Here is a 19,960-nt window from a genome sequence, read left to right as displayed (position 1 = left end):
TTGTGCACTAACATACTTTCCTTACAGGTAGTCATATAAGTTTAAGAATAGTTACTATAAAAAGTACTGATTTGAGTGAATCATGCAGTGAGTAAACAGATATCCTCCTTTCTCTGCAGCTGGGATGACAGCAGCTCAGTTAGTAGTGGTCTCAGTGACACCCTTGATAACCTCAGCACGGATGATTTGAACACCACATCATCTGTTAGCTCTTATTCCAACATTACTGCCTCTTCAAGAAAGAATGCTCACACTCAGGTAAGCAGCTTTTTCATTGCTGTGTCTTACAATGTCCTTTAAAGTGTACAGTGTACCAGGGAAAATGTTTTCAGTAGCAATATATTCAAACCACATAAAATGATGAATATTTCACATTTTCTATAGTATTTCTGTATGAGAAGGATCGCATTCTCTTAAACACAAAACGTGATGTAGAAAAGTTGGGATAGATGGGTTCCCAGTGGCAACGCATAGGGAGTGCACAGGGGTTCATGTGCACCACCTGAGAGCACTGGTGCACCCCTCCTGACAGGCCACACTCCTCCACAGTACTCACTTAGGTGATGGGCCAGGGGGCAGGCGGTGCCCCCCCTCTCCGAGCGCCAGCCAGGGAGTGGAAGCACTGGATGAAGTGCCACGGCCACTTCCAAGAGCACCGCGGCTGCTTTCCAGTCAGCGTGATTGACTGGTAATGAGCTTGGCTGCAGGGGGATCTGACTGGTTGCTGGGAGGGGCACATACCCCTCCCCCCCCCCGATTAAGGTGGCACCAGTCGCCCATGTGGGTTCCTATACCCTAAATCATGTTCAGAGTGGTAGAATTTAGACTAATTCCATATTCATCTGCCATGAAGCATAATTTCAGGAAAGGATTCCTACACAGACTATGAGGTTATTTCCCTTTTCCCTCTGTAGGGAGAAAGAAACCTGCAGAAGGAGACTGTTCTTCTCTCCCCTCTCCTTCATGGGGAGAGGTGAGCCAGTGGGTGGAGAGGAGGTTTTTTGTTATGCCCTTCCCCCACTCTCAACTATAAGAATATGGACATGGGCACAGGCATGGGCATCTTAAGCCCGTATTCCAGAGTTCCCTCCTGTGTTCCCTCCCAACTCAGGCCTTCTGCTAGGCTATTGTAGATGAGTAAGCCAAGTTCTTCCAGGATAAGGATTCCAATAAGCAGTTGCTTCTGTTCAGGCATGGACATGTCTTAGCCACTTGCTAACAAACATTGCTTTCTGCTTCAGTCCTTGTTGGTATGGTGAGGTGGTCCACCAAAAGAAATTTTCTGCTCTTGATTTGATAGAACAGCATTACCATCCTCTTACTTATCAGTATTAGTCATCATCTGACCTAAGCCCTGTTGCAGCCAGCTCTAAACAACCTCCAGGCTTGTCATCCCTTGAGCATGTTCCTGTCTGCACAATTTGATATCAGATTTTTTTTATCCATTTATTTCTTTCAACTTATACAAAATAAAACTCTTGTTCCAAGATCTGTTCACCTTTCACTGAAATTCGAGACCTCAAAATATAGCTCTCAGCAAAGTTATAGCAACAGGATGTAGATTAATGCCCCCCCAACCCCACACATGCATCTGAGTATTTCCCTACAGATCTCCTCAAATAACAAAAGAGTTTGCAGAAGTTAATAGGTCTAAGCTATTGCAGAAATAGTGGAATGCAAATCTCAGTCAAGGAGCCTTCAGAGAATGTATAGTTAGAATGCTTCGTGTTTATAGCAAAGAACATAAAATTTTAGCATTTTGGTCAGTCATAACAAGGACCACGCATCACTGTAAGAGGTGGTTGTCTCTAGTGACCCTGTTTCAAAGAATTCAGGGCTTTAAATATCAACATTTTGAATTGCAAGCAGACATGCAGTGAAGCTTAGGAAATCTGTGTCCTCAATATACTGCTGCACTTCAAACTTGGCACTCATATTTTGTATTACCCTCAGTTTGTGCAGTCCTTAGATGTATCCTCGGATACAGAGGACTGGTATTCTCTGGGATTATGGCAAAAGTGCAATGCTCATTTTACCATGAAAAGCTGGGGGAAACATCATCTTGGGCACAGATGCTCTCTGAGTACATAGTACAAGCTTCCCCTCTAAATTCCAGATTTGGGTCATGCTCACAAAAGGTGGCCATGCAGTAGGAACAGTCATCTTGGTTCTTACAACTGCCTTTTCTTAGCCTTTTCCCAGTCTTCTACAGTTTTACCAAGCTGGAAGTCCTCCAGTCCTAATCCGTTGCTTGAACTGGCTCATTTGTTCTACCACACCAGCATTGTTGTTAATGGGAGGCATCAAACTGAGAATTTAACCCTTTCCTATTTACATTTTTAGTGACCTACTAATCCAAACTGGCAAGCTTCTCTTCTCCAATTTTGTTCTCAATACCAGCCCAGAACTAAGCCCAAAGGCACTGTTCTAGATTGCTGTGCTGTAAATTAATTAGAAGATGACTGAGACTTTCCAGTAGGTCTACTTTGCACTACCACACACTCTGCTTGCTGAGGACCGAGTCATAGTTATTATGTCAGCTGTACTCTGGAGGGGGAACAGCTCTTTCCAGCAAAGAGATCCTATGAGGGTCCCTTTGCAGTTAATTTATATAATTGGTACAATGAAAATAGACAACATCATTTACAACAAGATGTAGAAATTGGTCATTTTGTCAAACAATTAACAGTCATTTCACAGGTGGTGCGATGGCAAAAAAGTCTTTCACAAATATTTTATTTAACATTTCCAGTGATAATGCAGTTGGCCTTAAAATGATGTGTGAATGTGTTTAAAAATTAATCTTTGAGAAAACTGCTGGGGATTTTACATACTTAGTGTGTATACTAGCAAATACTCTCTTCTGAAGGTTCCTACAATATTTGTATGAATATTTTGCTTGGCTTCTTTTCTCATCCATCTTGCACAAAATCTCTCTTTTCCTCTCCAAAGCAAATGCAACTGTCAGCAGAACTAAGCCTTAAATTAACCCTTGAATACTATGCATGTCAGTGGAGTTGATTATTGCTGCCTGCCAACTCATTATTATTAATCATGTTTATTAAAGCAGTGCCTCAGTGCCAACCAAGAATGGAGCCCCAGCATACTTGGCACTTTACTAGCACACGGAAATGTATAGCTCTGGCCCTGTGGAGCTTATGGTCAAAATAGACAAGACAGAAGCAGGGTGGGAAAGAGCTGTGGTATATTATTGCAAAACCAGCAATTTACTGATTTGCTACCATCGAAGAAGCAAATGTCATGGTAGTTCCACAACTGATCTCTTATTACAGGTAGATAGGGGGGAAGTTGGCCAACCTAGAAGACAGGCAGGTGAAAGAAACAGCAGGCAGAGGAAAATGTAGGGAAGGAGAGTTATGAGAAGCAGATAAGGAATGAGGATGAAGAAAAGAGACTTTGAGGAAAGGGGGCTAGAGGTCTTTTCACAAACAGCAGTAGCACAAGAAAGAGAATCTGAGTAAAAATGTAGAAAATATTGTCAGTGTCCTTCTCTGCTTCATTTGCTTGCACAGTTGCTGTGCTGGCTGTGGTCTCTGGCTGGTTCCTTCTTGCACTTTCTTTTCTCACTACCACCTGCCTGAGGGAGGATGGGTGCTGCCTCTCTCAAGACTGTCCCCAGCACAATCCGGGGTCTGTAATGGGGAGTGGCCTTCTGGTCACTATTTTGCCTCCTTTCCTCAAAGCAGCTTTATCAATATAAAATGCCTCCATACATGCTTTGCTGCATAACTGAGTCATCACAGGGAAATTTCTGCTGGTAGCACCCTATTCATTTCAGTGGAAATATGCCCAGGGAATTCAGGTCACCAACATGAAGAAAGGTTTGGGACAATAAGAATATCTGTTTAACTTTCCATCTAATTTCCCTCTGTCACCAACACCTGAGCTCAACCCTTCAATGCTTGTCAGACAGTATCCCTACTGGACTCAGTGGAAGGTTTTCCTGATTTAAAGCAATTATTAATTTGTAAAATCCCTGGGGAGTGCACGGACAATATGGTGTTATAAGAGATAATTTAAAGAAAATAGACTTTTACGTAATAAATTAGGAAATGTGCATAGAGAAGAAGAATGCTGTCCCTGATTGGGAGCTTGCTTCAACTTTTGAAACTGGGGAATGAATGTTTGAGGGGGAAGTTTTTGTGACCCTCATCTGTGATTTTAAAAATATATATATAATTTAATGTCCTTTAATCTCCTTTTCCTCCTTGGAGTTAAGAAGTTAGAAAATATTGAGGATGTTAAAATTTACCATTTCCCATGATATAAATGTTTTGCAGCTGAAGACTGATTCAGAGAAGCGTTCAGCGACTGACAGTGAAACCTGGGGCAGTACCGATGAACTGAAGAAGCCAGACGAAGATTTTGACAGCAGCGTAGATGGCAGTGGCAAATGGAAGGGTCTACCCTCGGGGCTGTCTGAAGACTCGGAAAAGGGTGGGCAAAAATCATCTCTGTCTGTTTCCCAGACTGGATCGTGGAGGAGAGGCATGACAGCACAAGTGGGAACAACCCCATCCAGGCACAAAACTGGAACAAGTGCTCTCAAGACCTCTGGTAGGATGATAACTTGGAAACTGCTAGTTTAAGTAGCATGGCTTGTTCTCTATACTCAGTCTAATTTTTATAAATGTTAAGGGATTTGTAAGGGATAAGAAAGTATTTTATAGCTAAGTATGTGACAGGCATGCCTAGCATGTGTTAGAGATGGATATACTAGTTATTAGAGTAAATAATTTCTCATCAAGGAATCTTAAAGGTATCATTTCTACCTGTTTTTCTTTGTTCTCTTCTCAAAATGCACCACTGTTGTTGTAGTATGTTTAAACAAATACATCACACATTGTGGCAGTATTTTCTCCCTAAACTATGGCAGACTTCAACATTTCCAAAGTTTAGATATCAAATGAAGCATTGCTTTTACATACCATAGCTTAGTGCTAACCAAAGAATTCCTTCTTTTAAATGTAATGCTTGTGAAACATTTGTTTCAACACAGGCTGACTTTATAAGGGTGCAGAGATCTATTTCTCCTCCCTCCCCCCACTCCGCAAAGGCTGCTTAAAAATAGTGTCATCTAGTGTCACTGTTTTTGCCAACTGTTTCTGAAGTCAGAAAGTAGAGATGGAAAGCACCTTTATTAGATCATCTAAGTCCATCATTCTGCTACAAGATGGTCACCTGCAGTACATTTTTGAACACTTTGTCCTGTCTAGTGAAAAATGCTTCTTTCATATCCATTTAAAAAGCTTCCATTTTAATAAAGTATAAGTAAAGATTTTCCACACAAGCTGGAGGGGATTATAAATCACATCTGTGTTTTCTCAGTCCTAGAACTGGTAAGTGCTGTTCTGATGTCCACAGCACTTGCAATGCTTTCTTTTAGGTTATTTCAGAAGCCAGAGATCATGTCAACTCAGGGATGCCCTAGTGACAAGTCTGTACTTACATCTAGGTGTAAAGTGGTGTAAGGGTGTAGCTGCGACACACCACCCAAGGATTGCCTAAGCCAAAGGAATCCGCTCTGCTGTTGGAGCAGAAAAAATATCTGCCTTTTTAACAGAGAACTGAGATCTTTAGTTATTAAAAAGAGTATCCTTATGCTTTGCATTTATAAATGTGTGCATGAGAGGAGAGGGGATATGCATATGTGTATACACTGTGTATATATGTATATATTTCTAAGATAAGGAGCTGGGTAGAATGATAGGACTGTAATAAACTTAAGTTTTCTTTATGATGGTTTAGCAGCACAATAGAATCCATTCCATATATACTTGTTAAAATTACTTGAAAGATGAATGAAATACTATGACATTCTCAATATAGGACCCTTTAGGAGTTTCTGTGAGCTTATAGTAGGCACTCAAAAAGATATCAAAGTAGAAGAATGCAAAGAAAGTGACATTGACTTGTATCTGTAAAATGTTAAAGATTAGTGGTTTTCAGACTTACATTGCACAGCAATAGAAACTAGATGTGTGAGCACAACTGAGAACAAGCTAACAGAGTAACAAGCGTGCATAAGTAGTAGAGATATGACAAAGAAAATTAAATTATTATAATGATGTAATAGTAGATCCACAATATTACAACTTATTAAAACCATTAGATTGTAGATAGTGCTTGGTAATTGTATTTTTGTGACTACCACAAAGGAAAATTAGCTGTATGTGGATGAAAATATATTTAATTAAAGTGAAGTTGAAGAATGAAAGTTCATTTTTTGTTTATACATAATTGAGATTGATTTTTTTTTTGAATTACTTTAACTTAAAATGCATTTTCAGATACTGTTTCTTGATTATACCATATTATTAATGAAAAAAGAAACATTGTCTGAAAGTCCTTATGGTTTTACTGTGATACTCTCTCAGCAGCTATGCTCCCATGTCTATATATACTTAGAAATTGTTAGTAGAATGTCAGGCCTTTAATACATTGTGTGCATTTGATACTGACTGCTGACAGAGGATTAAATGCCTCATTATTCCAACTCTCAGTCAATTGAACTCTAAGACAATTGAACCCATATTTTCAGGTTCAATTTCAGGAAAAAGAAGCTGAATGTAAGTGAACAATTACTGATAAGGACCATGAACAGCTGTTGCCCTTACAAAATTCCAGAGGAGCATCAAATATCCAAAAAAACCACCAGGACACAAAGGGTTAAATACCCTAAGAGAACTGAAAGAAAAATTGTACTTGAAAACCTTCTGGCTTAGTATTTTTATTGTATGGCCAAAAATATTGCAGGTACAAAAGACAAAGCAGTTGGAACCTAATGATAGGCTGACTGCAAATAAACTGAGGGCAATTTTTATGGTTCCTTTGGAGGAAATAAAGGTAGACTTATTACCCGAACAGTACAGTAGATCTAGATTGTTCTTTTCTTTTATGGCAATTTATCAGTGTTTGTATATCATGTATTTTTCCCCTGAAAACACACCTACATAGTAAATATATGGTGATATACTATAGTTATAAATACAAAAATCTATATAATATATATATATTTTAATTAGGAAAAACAGATGATGCAAAAGCTTCTGAAAAAGTGAAAACTCCCCTTAAAGGAGCCTCTATACAGCGCTCTCCATCAGATGCAGGAAAAAGCAGTGGTGATGAAGGAAAAAAGCCTCCCTCTGGCATTGGACGATCAACTGCTACTGGCTCCTTTGGTTTCAAAAAGGCTGGGGTGGGATCTTCCACTATAATCACCACAAGTGGAGCTACCATAACAAGCGGATCAGCCACACTGGGCAAAATCCCCAAATCTTCAGCCATTGGTGGGAAGTCAAATGCAGGCAGAAAGACTAGCTTGGACGGTTCACAGAATCAGGATGATGGTGTATTGCACGTCAGCTCAAAGACCACTCTGCAGTATCGAAGTTTGCCACGCCCTTCAAAATCTAGCACCAGCGGGATTCCTGGCAGAGGTGGACATAGGTCTAGCACCAGTAGCATTGACTCGAATGTCAGCAGCAAGTCTGCAGGTACTGCCACCACCAAACTGAGAGAGCCAACAAAGATTGGGTCAGGGCGAGCCAGCCCTGTCACCATCAATCAGACGGACAAAGAGAAGGAAAAAGTAGCTGTATCTGATTCCGAGAGTGTTTCATTGTCAAGCTCTCCTAAATCCAGCCCAACATCAGCCAGCGCCTGTGGAACACCGGGACTCAGGCAGCCAGGATCCAAATACCCGGATATTGCTTCACCTACGTTCCGAAGGTAAGGGGGTTTCTGTGAAATGCATCGTTTAAAAAAAAAGGCATTGAAAGTCAAACTGTAGGATTTGCATCCACATATGCGAGTTATTTGCCACAAGCAAAAGAGAAAATATGAAAGAAACTGGTAATGCCTGTTAACAGAACATAAACAGTTACTGAGGAGTAAGTATTTACTCAGAAGTACAATATCTTTCTCCAGAATGTGGACAGTTTTCAATATTGTCCACTAGGCAGTGCAGGTGGGACAGTTTTCAATACTGCTGTGCACATCCCAAAAGCTGTGATAACTTCTCCTTGCATATGCAGTGTAGTAAGTTCTCATGGAATATTCAGATCAAACCCAAGTAGAAAGTCCTGTTGTTCTTGGATGTTTGGTTTCTATGATAGTGTCTATAGTCTGCTGGCAGAATGTACAAGTGGTTGACTCCATAAAAATACAGAGTAATAAAGTGTTTGCTTTTATATTGTCAGCAACTCCTAGTGATTGGGATTTCATTAACAAGGTAGTTTAGTTATGTATCTCATCCGAAACATTAACCAAAAAAAAGTCTGTTAGAAAGGCCTGTAATAATGGGTATGAAATATAAATCACACTGTACATACAGATGAAAGGCTTCCATTGTTTAAGTAAAAGCCAATCGTGCCCTCTTGTGTCCAGATACTAATATAGCCTCTCTTTTTTTTTTGGCTGTAAAATATGCTCCTGTTGACTTCCATGGGCTTTATTATAAATAAAACAGATTGGTATACCATTATTATTGCTTAATTTACTTTTAAGATTTGTTTTGAATTTATATTGGTATTGGATTATGAAGGGCATTTAAAATGCTTGAAATATTTTTAGCAAAGACTAAATCATCACTATTTCAATAGTTCAATTAAAAAAAATGTCATTATTACTGTAGAAGCATCCATCCACAAATCATTGATAGCAGGCACATGAAATACTTGTTTATCACGGCAGCTCTTGAAAAAAAAAACAATTGGAGGCATTTAGCTCTGATGCACATTATTGTATTTGACCATTGTTTGGCTGATATCCACATGGCCAGCTGGGCAAAAAGAAGGAACATTTTAGACAGGTAGTTAAACGCTTGTGGAACTGCAAAGGGTACCCTATTGCAAATGAACTTCCATAACCGTTTTAGCTTCTTCCAAGAAGCAATATTTTTAGTAGTCTAGCAGTTTACTAGTAAGAGTGCCTAAACTAGCAAGTGGATTTGGGTGAAAGTTTATGCAGTCATAAAACAAATGATTTGCTTGTTTTTCATGTCTACATGAAGTTCCATACATGCAAAGAATACATCTGAAAAGCAGGGAATAAGAGAGTTTGCTAATGAAATAAATCCCACATTATTGTGAAATAGTTAAGAGGATTTAATGTGGAAATGCAGTTAATCAACAAGGAAGGCATTATTTTAGCAGCAGTAATTAAATGTGCAGTTTGGCTGTTATAATGTTATGTCATGAATGTTTAATGTGGCTGTCAGTTTCCCTGAATAACAATGAAATCTGTTTTACTTCTAGGTTGTTTGGTGCCAAGGCAAGTGGCAAAGCTGCCTCTGCGCCCAGTCCTGAAGGTGTGAAATCCACATCAGCAATGCCCAGCCCTAGTACCACTTTGGCACGGCAAGGCAGCCTAGAATCTCCCTCCTCAGGTACAGGCAGCATGGGCAGTGCAGGTGGGCAAAGTGGTAGCAGCAGCCCCCTCTTCAGTAAACCTTCAGACTTAAATACAGATGTTGTAAGCTTAAGTCACTCCTTGGCTTCCAGTCCAGCATCTGTGCACTCTTTCACATCAGGCGGTCTTGTGTGGGCTGCAAACATGAGCAGCTCCTCAGCTGGCAGTAAGGACACACCAAGTTACCAGTCAATGACCAGCCTCCACACGAGTTCTGAATCTATTGACCTTCCTCTCAGCCACCATGGCTCTCTTTCTGGATTGACGACAGGGACTCAGGAAGTTCAGAGCCTGCTCATGAGGACCGGGAGTGTCAGATCTACTCTCTCAGAAAGGTGAGTTTAACAGTAGATACAATGACTGACCACAAAACCTGTGAGAAGGCAACAAAACCACAAACAGCAGTAACAACCAAAAAAGAATGTTTGCTTGTTTTCCTAAAAGGACAGCATCAATTTGTAACCTAGCCAATTCTTTATTTAAAGAATAAGAGAAAGATAAGAAAGAGTGATTTTAAAATAGTCTTTGGCCCTACACCCCTGGCATCCAATTGCCAGCTATTTGCAGGAGGGAGGAGAGCAAGGGCGGAGACAAGAGTTACTTATGAGCCCATTTTCTTATTTTTAAATGCTTCTTATATTCTTGTTGCTCTTTGTAAAATATTCCTTAGAGCTAGGGACAGAAATTGCATACAAACTGGTATAAATGATCAAAAAGTGGTTCAAACCTGTAACATAGCAGAAGTTCAGTGCACATAAATTGCTTTCAAAATGGCTACAACCTGTTTAAGAAAATCTGGACAGATGTAGTATCAGACTTAACCGATTTAGATTAAATTCATTTATTGAGCTCCTGTCTCAGATCCCTTCCAGATATAAGTTAACTCACAGTCCACAAACATCCCAGGATGCTTTGCATCTCTCCCTCAAATCTCCCTCATCTCACAGAGTGAGTGGACTAGCTCTGGCCCACATTGTCTGGTCCAGCTGAGCAGGGGGCATGCTCTAGCACCCTTCAGCTTCTGGCCTGGGCCACTGTAAGCATGTGGCTGCATTTCTGGAATCAGACGTGATTGTCTGTTCACTTGCTTATTGGTTCAGTCTGCACAGTTTAGACTAGCCTGCAAAGATTGAATCAATTCAGCCTCAGGCTTTTTGACTGTGTGCACTTAGCCTAGAAGATAACCTTTGAACTCAAAAGGCATTTGAGTAAGCACATATTTATTTGGGATCTAGAACTGGTAAGAAAGTCTTTCTCCTTAATTCAAACAGTTTGAGACTGTCAATTAGAAAATAATTTTGTAAAACACAATATGTGAAACCAAAACTTTGAATGGAAAAAATAATTTTTTGCTTTGAAAATGTTGAAATAGGGTATTTCAACTGTTTCAAGTTATGTTTTTCCTTTTTTCCCATCCTTTAAACTAACTTTGTTCATGCACCCTTGAACTTTGGACAGATCAGCATTTTCCAACCAAGAGTTGTTAATTTTAAAGGAAGTCTAGAACAGTAAAGGTAAGGGTGAGATTACGTTAGATCCGGCCTTTACTTTACATCCACTGCCAGCTCTCAATGCACTGCCTGAGGATGGGATGCATGGAGGAGGGCCATGGACAACTGGTGCCACCTTAGTGACTGAGGGAGGTCCCCCCATGGCCAATCTCACTGACTAGCGGGGGGCCCATGGGCAATCTCACTGACTGACTGACCAGGAAGTGGCCACAGCACTTCATCTGATGCTTCCACTCCCCAGCTGGTGCTCACAGGGGGGCACTGGTGCTCCTGCCTCCGCCCCTGCCCATTGGCTAAGCAGGGAGCATGGCCTGTTAGGGGTGCACCAGTGCTCTCAGGGGGTGCACATGCAACTCCATGCACCCCCTATGTGTTGCCACTGAACAGGGCACTGCTGGAGTCATGGGGCTGGAGCTTGTGGCTTCATGAAGCCTAGCCAGATCTGTAGCTCTCTGGAGCTGGCCATGCTCTCCTCCACTCCCCAGGGCTTGGCAAGAGTGGGGGCAGGAACAGGATCCAGCAGTGGTTGCCCAGACAGAATCAGCACTGGTGGCAAAAGGTGTCCCAAGTCATCATTCCTGGACTGGGGGGCTGCAGGCTTGGAGAAATACAAAAGCTCTGGCCCTAGTCCCCAGGTTGCTGTACTAAGCAACCCACAGAACACAAGGATGAGGAAGGGGCCCATTTCGAGAATCTAGGGCTTAAAAGCTCCAGAAGTGGCCCAAATTTACATGCAACAATGCCTTAAGAGTGTGGGTTTTTTGGTTTTTTTTAAACTCTTATAAACTGACAAAGTAAACTGAAAAAGAAAGGAAGAAGGATTTTTCACATTTTCAGTTTTCATTTTTTCATGTTTCATTGTTGTGAAAAAATATTGTTATAGAAGTTTTGTCTATATGAAACAGGTTAGAGGGTTTATTATATAGTTTATAGGGTCCTCCATTAATTCCTATTGCTACTATGTTATTGATAATGAAAAGGTCAATACAAATATGAAAGGATGTTGAGTCTAGGCCAACACTTAGGTTTATGCAAAGGACATTTAACGTTACATTAAAAATGTTAATGGTTTAGCATTAGCTCCTGAGCGGTCCCCACTTCTTATATTTTATGTATGTGTTCAGTGACTTAATTTCAGTGGCTTCAAATGTCTTTGCCTTGGGCAATATTTTAGTTTTAAGATTTGTCCACATGGGGATATTATGCCTGGATCCATAGAGGGTTATATATTTCATTGATCTAGTCTCAGAAGAAGCCAACACATGCATTTGGGAAAAAATGGTGTAATTTCATGAATGATAGTCCCAAATGGATTTTTGTAGTCTGTGGTTTCCAAAAGAGCAGTTACAAATACAGAATTATTTCTAACCTGTTTCATATAGACAAAACTTCTATAACAATATTTTTTCACAACAATGAAACATGAAAAAATGAAAACTGAAAATGTGAAAAATCCTTCTTCCTTTCTTTTTCAGTTTACTTTGTCAGTTTATAAGAGTTTAAAAAAAACCAAAAAACCCACACTCTTAAGGCATTGTTGCATGTAAATTTGGGCCCAGTCCAGGAGTGATGACTTGGGACACCTTTTGCCACCAGTGCTGATTCTGTCTGGGCAACCACTGCTGGATCCTGTTCCTGCCCCCACTCTTGCCAAGCCCTGGGGAGTGGAGGAGAGCATGGCCAGCTCCAGAGAGCTACAGATCTGGCTAGGCTTCATGAAGCCACAAGCTCCAGCCCCATGACTCCAGCAGTGCCCTGTTCAGTGGCAACACATAGGGGGTGCATGGAGTTGCATGTGCACCCCCTGAGAGCACTGGTGCACCCCTAACAGGCCATGCTCCCTGCTTAGCCAATGGGCAGGGGCGGAGACAGGAGCACCAGTGCCCCCCTGTGAGCACCAGCTGGGGAGTGGAAGCATCAGATGAAGTGCTGTGGCCACTTCCTGGTCAGTCAGTCAGTGAGATTGCCCATGGGCCCCCCCGCTAGTCAGTGAGATTGGCCATGGGGGGACCTCCCTCAGTCACTAAGGTGGCACCAGTTGTCCATGGCCCTCCTCCATGCATCCCATCCTCAGGCAGTGCATTGAGAGCTGGCAGTGGATGTAAAGTAAAGGCCGGATCTAACGTAATCTCACCCTTACCTTTACTGTTCTAGACTTCCTTTAAAACCATGTTGTTGTTAGGAAATTGATTTGTGTAGAAGCAAAGAATTTAACTGGTTGAAATGGAAAAGTGTGATTCCTGGTCCTCAAAACAAAAGACTTTGGTCAGTTAGGGAACTGAATTAACATGCTGTAATATTAGCACCAATGAGCATAAGATGACACACGGACATCTCAGGTTTGGGGGCTTAGTCAAAAGGACTTAATCATATTTTTAAATACACAATACATGCATATTGATCTTTATTTGTAGGCAGTTGCAATAATTTCCATACCTTGGTTAAGGAATAATCACCTTAATTTTATTTAGGCAGGCAGGGTTCAAAGTTTTCAAAGGGTTCAAAGGCAAGCTTTCGGGCACAATCACCCTTCTTCAGGCATAGGGAGTCTGCTGTTCTGAGACTCCAAGGCATGAGAGCAGCTGGAATCAGTACTTACACACCCTTACTCACCTTTGGCCTTTTTTTCCCCCTGCTTTTTTTCCCTCTCCTTTCCCTGATTCACCTTTTGTTTTTCTAATTTCTGCCCATTTACATTTTCACTGAAGTCCTGCCACACTTTTAGCTTCTCTCATTCTTTGGAGTCTCAGAACACCAGAGACTCCCTATCTCTGAAGAAGGGTGATTGCGCCTGAATGTTTGCTAAGTCAGCTGGTGTCATAAAAGATATCACATATCAAAGAACCTTGCCTTCCTATGGCCATAGACCAACACTGCTACAACCAAAAAACCAGCCTTCATTTTATTTAGGCATTTTGTTGGGCATTACAAACATCTGTTAAATAGGCACTTTGATTACAGTGTCTATTACCTTACAACATTTCAAGCACTGATTGTCTATACCATATAGCATTTATATCTAGGGCCAGGGAGCATGTTTATTTTATGATACTTAAAAAAGTATGCTGCCAAAAGTAGCCTCATAAAATCTGTTGCTTGTCATGGATTTTGTCTACATGCTGAAGAAAATGGTTTTTGCCATTATGCTCATTATCGTTTCTTTTGTATTACAGTGATACCTAAGGGCACCAGTCAAGAAACAGGGCCCTTTGGCTTAATGCATGAACCATGCATTAAATTCCTTGTAATCTCATTTTAAGCTATTTTATGTTTATGTGGGGAGCAACATGCTAGTTATCAAGCCATATTTTATAACTGGACCAGCCACTTCTTGCCAATTACATCCTCTCCAAATTCTTCCTTAGTGCATAAAGCTAGATCCTGGTTAACTAGGAGACTTTGCTTTAAAAATTCTTACTGTTTTGCTAAGACCAGTTAAGTTCCACTGAGTTCATCAATGTTTAGGGTCCTTAATATTTATTTTCAACACCCTCTCAAATAGACCTCCTCTGAGCCACATTACATGGCACTATTTTAAAAATGCCAGTGGTCAGTCCAACACGAGGGCTGCTAACACCATGGAACTTGATCATTAAAGAGTGTGTGAAAGTTTTAGGACATTTCCTTAGCTAGGAAGTATACACCTAAAGCCCACTCATTGCTACATGCTAGAACGTTTAGTACATACTGCTCAGTCTCTTATGGAAGTGTCATGTACTAAGTAAACTCCCCAAGCACATTTTGCTGAATCCACATATGAGCATCAAATTCTGCTTCCAAAAGACAAAAGTATGTTTTCATTCTCTAGAAAGCTAATTTGGATATTGGCAGCCAGGCACGGTCCCAAATAGCTATGGGAAGAGACAGTGCCTGCATGTTTCCCATTTGACAGAAGGTCAGGGAATTACTTCCAGACAACTCCGTTTGTGGAAGAGTTTTTATCAGTAAAATCCATTGTGTGGTGTCTCATGTAGTTATTCTGTCTAGCATGAAACGTGTGTAAAATGTTGCTGCCCTTACAATGTGATAGAATTCTATATTCTTTATGGCTTCATGTTGACTACAAAGGCTGCAAGACCACAGAGAAGCAGGACCTCCATTTATGTAGCACATAATTCTACAAACTGAAGCTGTCATTTGGCTTCTGGCAAGACCATGCTGTCATAAAACCTGCATCTGTTAGGCAAACCTACTAGAGGATCACTGGAAACTGTGAAAAATGCAGATTCATACTGTGACCATATGATTCTCACAGATTTCAGGGTGAGTCTGTATGACTTGGTAAAGAAGTTTAGCAATTTTGGGGCAGAAGATCTGTCTAACTTGGACAGTCTCCAGATGGCTATTGACCCAGACCAGGGCATGTCTGGATGAAAAATGAACCCATATCTTATACTCTTTTCTAATGAGTCAGAGTTTTATCGTGAAAGATATATTAAAATAAATTAAATGACCTTTTGTTATGCAAACATATCTGGACTTTTAGAAATTTTAATCCTGAACAGTCCTGTTTACTGTGTGTCCTTAGGGGTTTTTTTTGTTTTAACAGCATGCAGCTTGACAGAAATACACTACCCAAAAAGGGACTAAGGTATATATTTTATTCAGCATGACTGCGGCCTCTCTGTTTTTCTGTAACCTTTTCTTACCTGTCTCTCCTACTCTTCCTCCCTCTGTTGATCCCATTTGCAACAGAGCTCCTGGTACTTAGCTTAAAATCAAACTAGACCTTTGACATTGGACTTACTCTTTCCAGTCTGGCCTAGTGAGTAAATTGAGTTTAAAGATATGTCCTGAAAAGCAAACACTATTAAAAATAGTTTCTTCATGTGATGAATGTTAAAAGAAATTCAATACTTTAAATTAAAAAAAAAGAACACAGTGCCTTGGCAACACAATGAGGCTAATTGTTTAAAACTTGGAGAATAACAAGGTTTTAGAAATGGGCTTGAACTTTAGTTCTAAATACAAATATTCGTGGTTTTTAGATTATAGATCCATTTTAAGGGGCTTTGGATCCCTAACCCAAAAAAGGCTTATTTCAGCATCTAAGTTTTAAAGACATAAAACATGTCCTATTAAGACCCAGTCCTTCTCAGTTTGCACCTCTGCAACTAATCTCCTCCATTGCTGGTTTCCTCAGATATCAAGGCCAGCAGTTGTGCATCCTTGTTCTGGGATCTGTTGGTGGATGAGGGGAGAGGCAGTGGGTGGATACTCCCAGCGGATCTTTCTTCTTGGATAAAGTGGCATGTGAAATCCACCCCCTTATTACTATTTTTTTCTTTTTTGCTACACTTACACACGGCATGCACCTAAAAATACAAGACATGCAGTGCATTGCTTTCATCCCTTATGTTATGGACAGGGAACTGCACGTCTTCTGGGATTTGAAGACTGACCCAAAGTATTAATGATATATAATGGTGTCACCCTTCCCCACTCCATTTTTTGTTAAATAGGATTGGGCTAAATTCCCCTTCATCCTAGAAGAGCTCTGTTGGATGGAGGGTAGGCCCCAAAGAACCACAGAGAAAAAGCAGCCAGCTAGTGCCCTCCAAAGAGTCTAAGTGAGACAAGGTGGAGTTTTGTGGATGCATGCTGTAAACAGCAAGCATGGGTAAGCCCAAAGAAAAAGAGTGGGAGAAAGGAGGTAGTATGTTGCCACATAGGTCACTGTCTGTTGTCCTAGGATTTTCACCTTCTGGTTCATTGTAGGTTGAACCCTAATTTAAGTCAGCATAGTTATTGGAGCTCAATTAAAAATCCAACCCTGGATTGTCATACTGGCACCACTCAGATCCAGTGACCAGCCCTTCTGTACCAAATTTATAGAAGGAAAAGATAAAAAGGTTAAATTGAAATAAGATCATTTAAAAATATTTGTGCCCAACCCCCAAATTTAATATGAAAAATTCATTTATTCCATTTTCTAATCAGAAATGTTAGTGCCTTATAAACTTGGAGTCAAAATATCAAAAAACCTTGACCTCTCTGAAGGCTGAGGAATTTTGATGGGCCATGATAGTAGTAAATAATGTTCTCAACATGGAATTATGATGAATTAAATTTTACAACAAGCTGACAGAGAGAAAGATACATGCTGGCTCCTGGTTGAGAAGCAAAATATGAGAAATGCTTCCACATGTTAATGTGTAACTTTAACCAGTACTAGAATTTTCCTTCTCTAGCTCAGCCACAAAAGCCTGAGCAATGAGCTATCAGATCTCCCCCTTGCATTGTCCAACCATTGCACTTGCTTCATTGGATGGTAGTAGCAAACAGTTGATAACTAATTTGATTTCCAAAGGGGTGGGGAGGGGGGTTGTTGGTGTTCCAGACACCTTGCTCCCACTTAAGTATTTTTCCTTACCCCTTTCCCGCTCCACCCAACTTAGGACAGGACGCAATACCAAGAAGCTTTCCAAGAGACAAATACCACTTTGGATCACTATCTCTACCAAAGGAAACTCCTTTCTTCAGAGTTGTTGATCCTTTTCTGCTCCCTTTGTCTTATTGAATGTCCACGTGTGCTCTAATGCTCCTGTGGCAGATGTCATTTCTGTAAGCAGCTACTTACCTTTCTTGGCTTCCAGTCTGTCATTTATCCATTTTATTGAAACAGTACTTGGGCTTTGCTTCATTTTATTCACATGCTTTAGCTCTTAAGTCCTTTCCTATCAGTTCAGCTGTCTGTTTTGTATGATTTATCATCATATATTACCCAAGGAAGAAGAATGTTAATATATTGTGGGGATGGGTGGGGTTTGGAGCTTTTTCTTTCTCAGGTAGATATAAAATCAACGGTATGGTAACAATTGTCTATAGTTAGATTCAGTATGTTCAAGTTTTTGTTTTGTCTGATGAGCAAAGTGTATTGAATGTTAAATTGTATCTGTTTCTTTGTGAACCATTTACTTTGTCACTGGTTTAAGCGTATCAGATGTGGTTTTTCAGATATACCCCATCATCTCGGCAGACAAGTCAGGAGGAAGGCAAGGAATGGCTGCGCTCCCATTCAACTGGAGGTCTGCAGGACACTGGCAGTCAGTCCCCTCTGGTTTCTCCTTCAGCTATGTCTTCCTCTACAACTGGGAAATACCATTTTTCCAACTTAGGTAAATGAAATTAACCTTCTTGTTGCCTCCACTAGAAAATAATCATATAACTCAACTTTTAACACTACTCTAGCTATGTGGGTACTCTCTTTTTTTCTCTCTTTCCTTCATTCAGGTACCACAGAATTATGAATTAACTTATCCTGTCAGCATTTCTGTAATATAGGCAGAAGTGTATGCCTATTTTGTTTGTGGAAATGAGTGACAGGTTTCTTGTAATTTGCCAAACAAGTCTTGAGACAGTTAGGAATTAAACTCATATGTATCAATGCAGTGTCTTAAACGCAAAGGCATCCTTTTCCACTTACAACTGGATCCAGGACTCACCTGGATCAACAGAACCTTTCCCCGCTCTTAGTAGGCCTACAATTAGATCCTTAATGCCTCCTTCCCACCCCAGTCCTGGGTGAAGGTCCACACTGAGGCTCTGGTTTGAAATAGACTCCATTCTACAGACCTTCAAATGTTGAAGCATTTGGATTGGTACCCAGAGCCTTTTGATGGAACTGTTTTCTATTATATACCTAACCAAAATCCCACCTGAAACAAAGTCAAGAAAATATTTCAGAAATGTCAAAATATGTGATAAAAGGCATGGAAATGTAGGACTAATGTCATAAAACTGAAAAAGGGGAAAATGGAAGTTTTTTTCCTGTAGCCTCTTGGTTATAGCCATCACCCAGGAGGTTGATTACATAGGTTAAAATGCCTCTTCTACTTTTGGGGATTTTAACCTACATCACAGACTTTCAAAGACAGTTCCTTAGCCCCTGTGCTATAGAATAATCTGGGATGAATTTCTTCTATTATTCCTGTTGTTGCTATTTCTGTTTCCCTGATATTAGTTAGGGGTCATGGCATTTTCCTTCAGGGGTAGGCTCATATACCTCCTTTGAATAAGGCAGCAAGCAGGTTTCAACCACAGTCGTCCACCCTGAGGGGAAAGTTCCTTAATCACTATACAATAGAGACATTCTCTTTTTCTAGCTCAATCTTTGCAAAGAGGAACAGTGTTAGTAGAGCTGATTGACAGTAACCATGCCAGAAACCACTGTAACTTGCTGATTAGGGTGCTCTTTTTGGAGCAGGTTATCATCACTCAGATCCCCTTAGGCAGAAGAGGGATTTGAATCTGGCTGTCCCACATCCTGCATTACTGCACTAATGTCCTATCAAGTAAAAGGAGGGACTCCTGGTTCAGTTTTGCCCAGTGTAGCTTGTCATTTATTTTGCGTTTATTATAGGCAGCAGAAATGAAATGTTCCATTTGACTCCAAAAAGATTTTGTTTTGTTTTTATTTCAATCAGAAAATAAATCAATTCTAAATTGTATTCCAAATCAATCTGATCCCTTTTTTCTCTTTTTACTATAATTTCTAGGTTTGACTGCCAAGCCAAAGATGAATTATTTGCATGTAAACTTACTTTTTCACTAAGCTTTTTTATTTTAGGTCATAACTGTACAATTAACAATAACCTATGAAACATTCGCACTTCTGTACATATGTCAAATTATATCATAGGTAGGATACAGCCACTAGATAGTAACTTGATCAAGCACAGTCACACTTTATTTCATATGTAAATATCCAAACTAAGACTCGATTATAAGCAAAATCAGACACAGTCTAAGTAAGGTAGTTTTGGGAATGTTTTCCATAAATTTATACCAGTTTAAAACACCAAGTGGCTGTCTTTAGTAATGGTTTGTCCCACTCTCTATTGTTACATTTCCCTCTCTATTGTTACATTTCCATAACTATCATCATTATTATTACTCCAAGCACAAGGCAAATATAAATGACTACTCAAAGAGGAGTCATTGATGGCTTAGTATCTAACTTGGGGGGTGAGGGGAGGGCGGTATTAAACAGAGTGTTCCAGGGATCTGCCTGGGGT

The 19,960-nt window shown here is 40.3% G+C and overlaps 1 protein-coding gene across 2 annotated transcripts in view; it reads left to right on the top strand.

Annotated features, from left to right (window-relative positions):
• Window positions 1-19,960, top strand: part of NAV3 (neuron navigator 3) — a 787,742-nt gene that overhangs the window by 702,044 nt on the left and 65,738 nt on the right. For both annotated transcript variants that reach the window (XM_019543171.1, XM_019543169.1), the window contains 6 exons: window positions 120-258; window positions 4,302-4,578; window positions 7,047-7,752; window positions 9,279-9,767; window positions 15,493-15,534; window positions 17,901-18,061. In XM_019543171.1, the coding sequence (XP_019398716.1) occupies window positions 120-258; window positions 4,302-4,578; window positions 7,047-7,752; window positions 9,279-9,767; window positions 15,493-15,534; window positions 17,901-18,061 (1,814 nt within the window). The remainder of the gene's footprint in view (window positions 1-119; window positions 259-4,301; window positions 4,579-7,046; window positions 7,753-9,278; window positions 9,768-15,492; window positions 15,535-17,900; window positions 18,062-19,960) is intronic.

The sequence above is a fragment of the Crocodylus porosus genome, unplaced genomic scaffold (genome assembly GCF_001723895.1).
Source record: "Crocodylus porosus isolate Cpor-Errol unplaced genomic scaffold, CroPor_comp1, whole genome shotgun sequence".
Classification (NCBI taxonomy): Eukaryota; Metazoa; Chordata; order Crocodylia; family Crocodylidae; genus Crocodylus; species Crocodylus porosus.
This window is presented reverse-complemented; position numbering and strand designations above follow the sequence as displayed.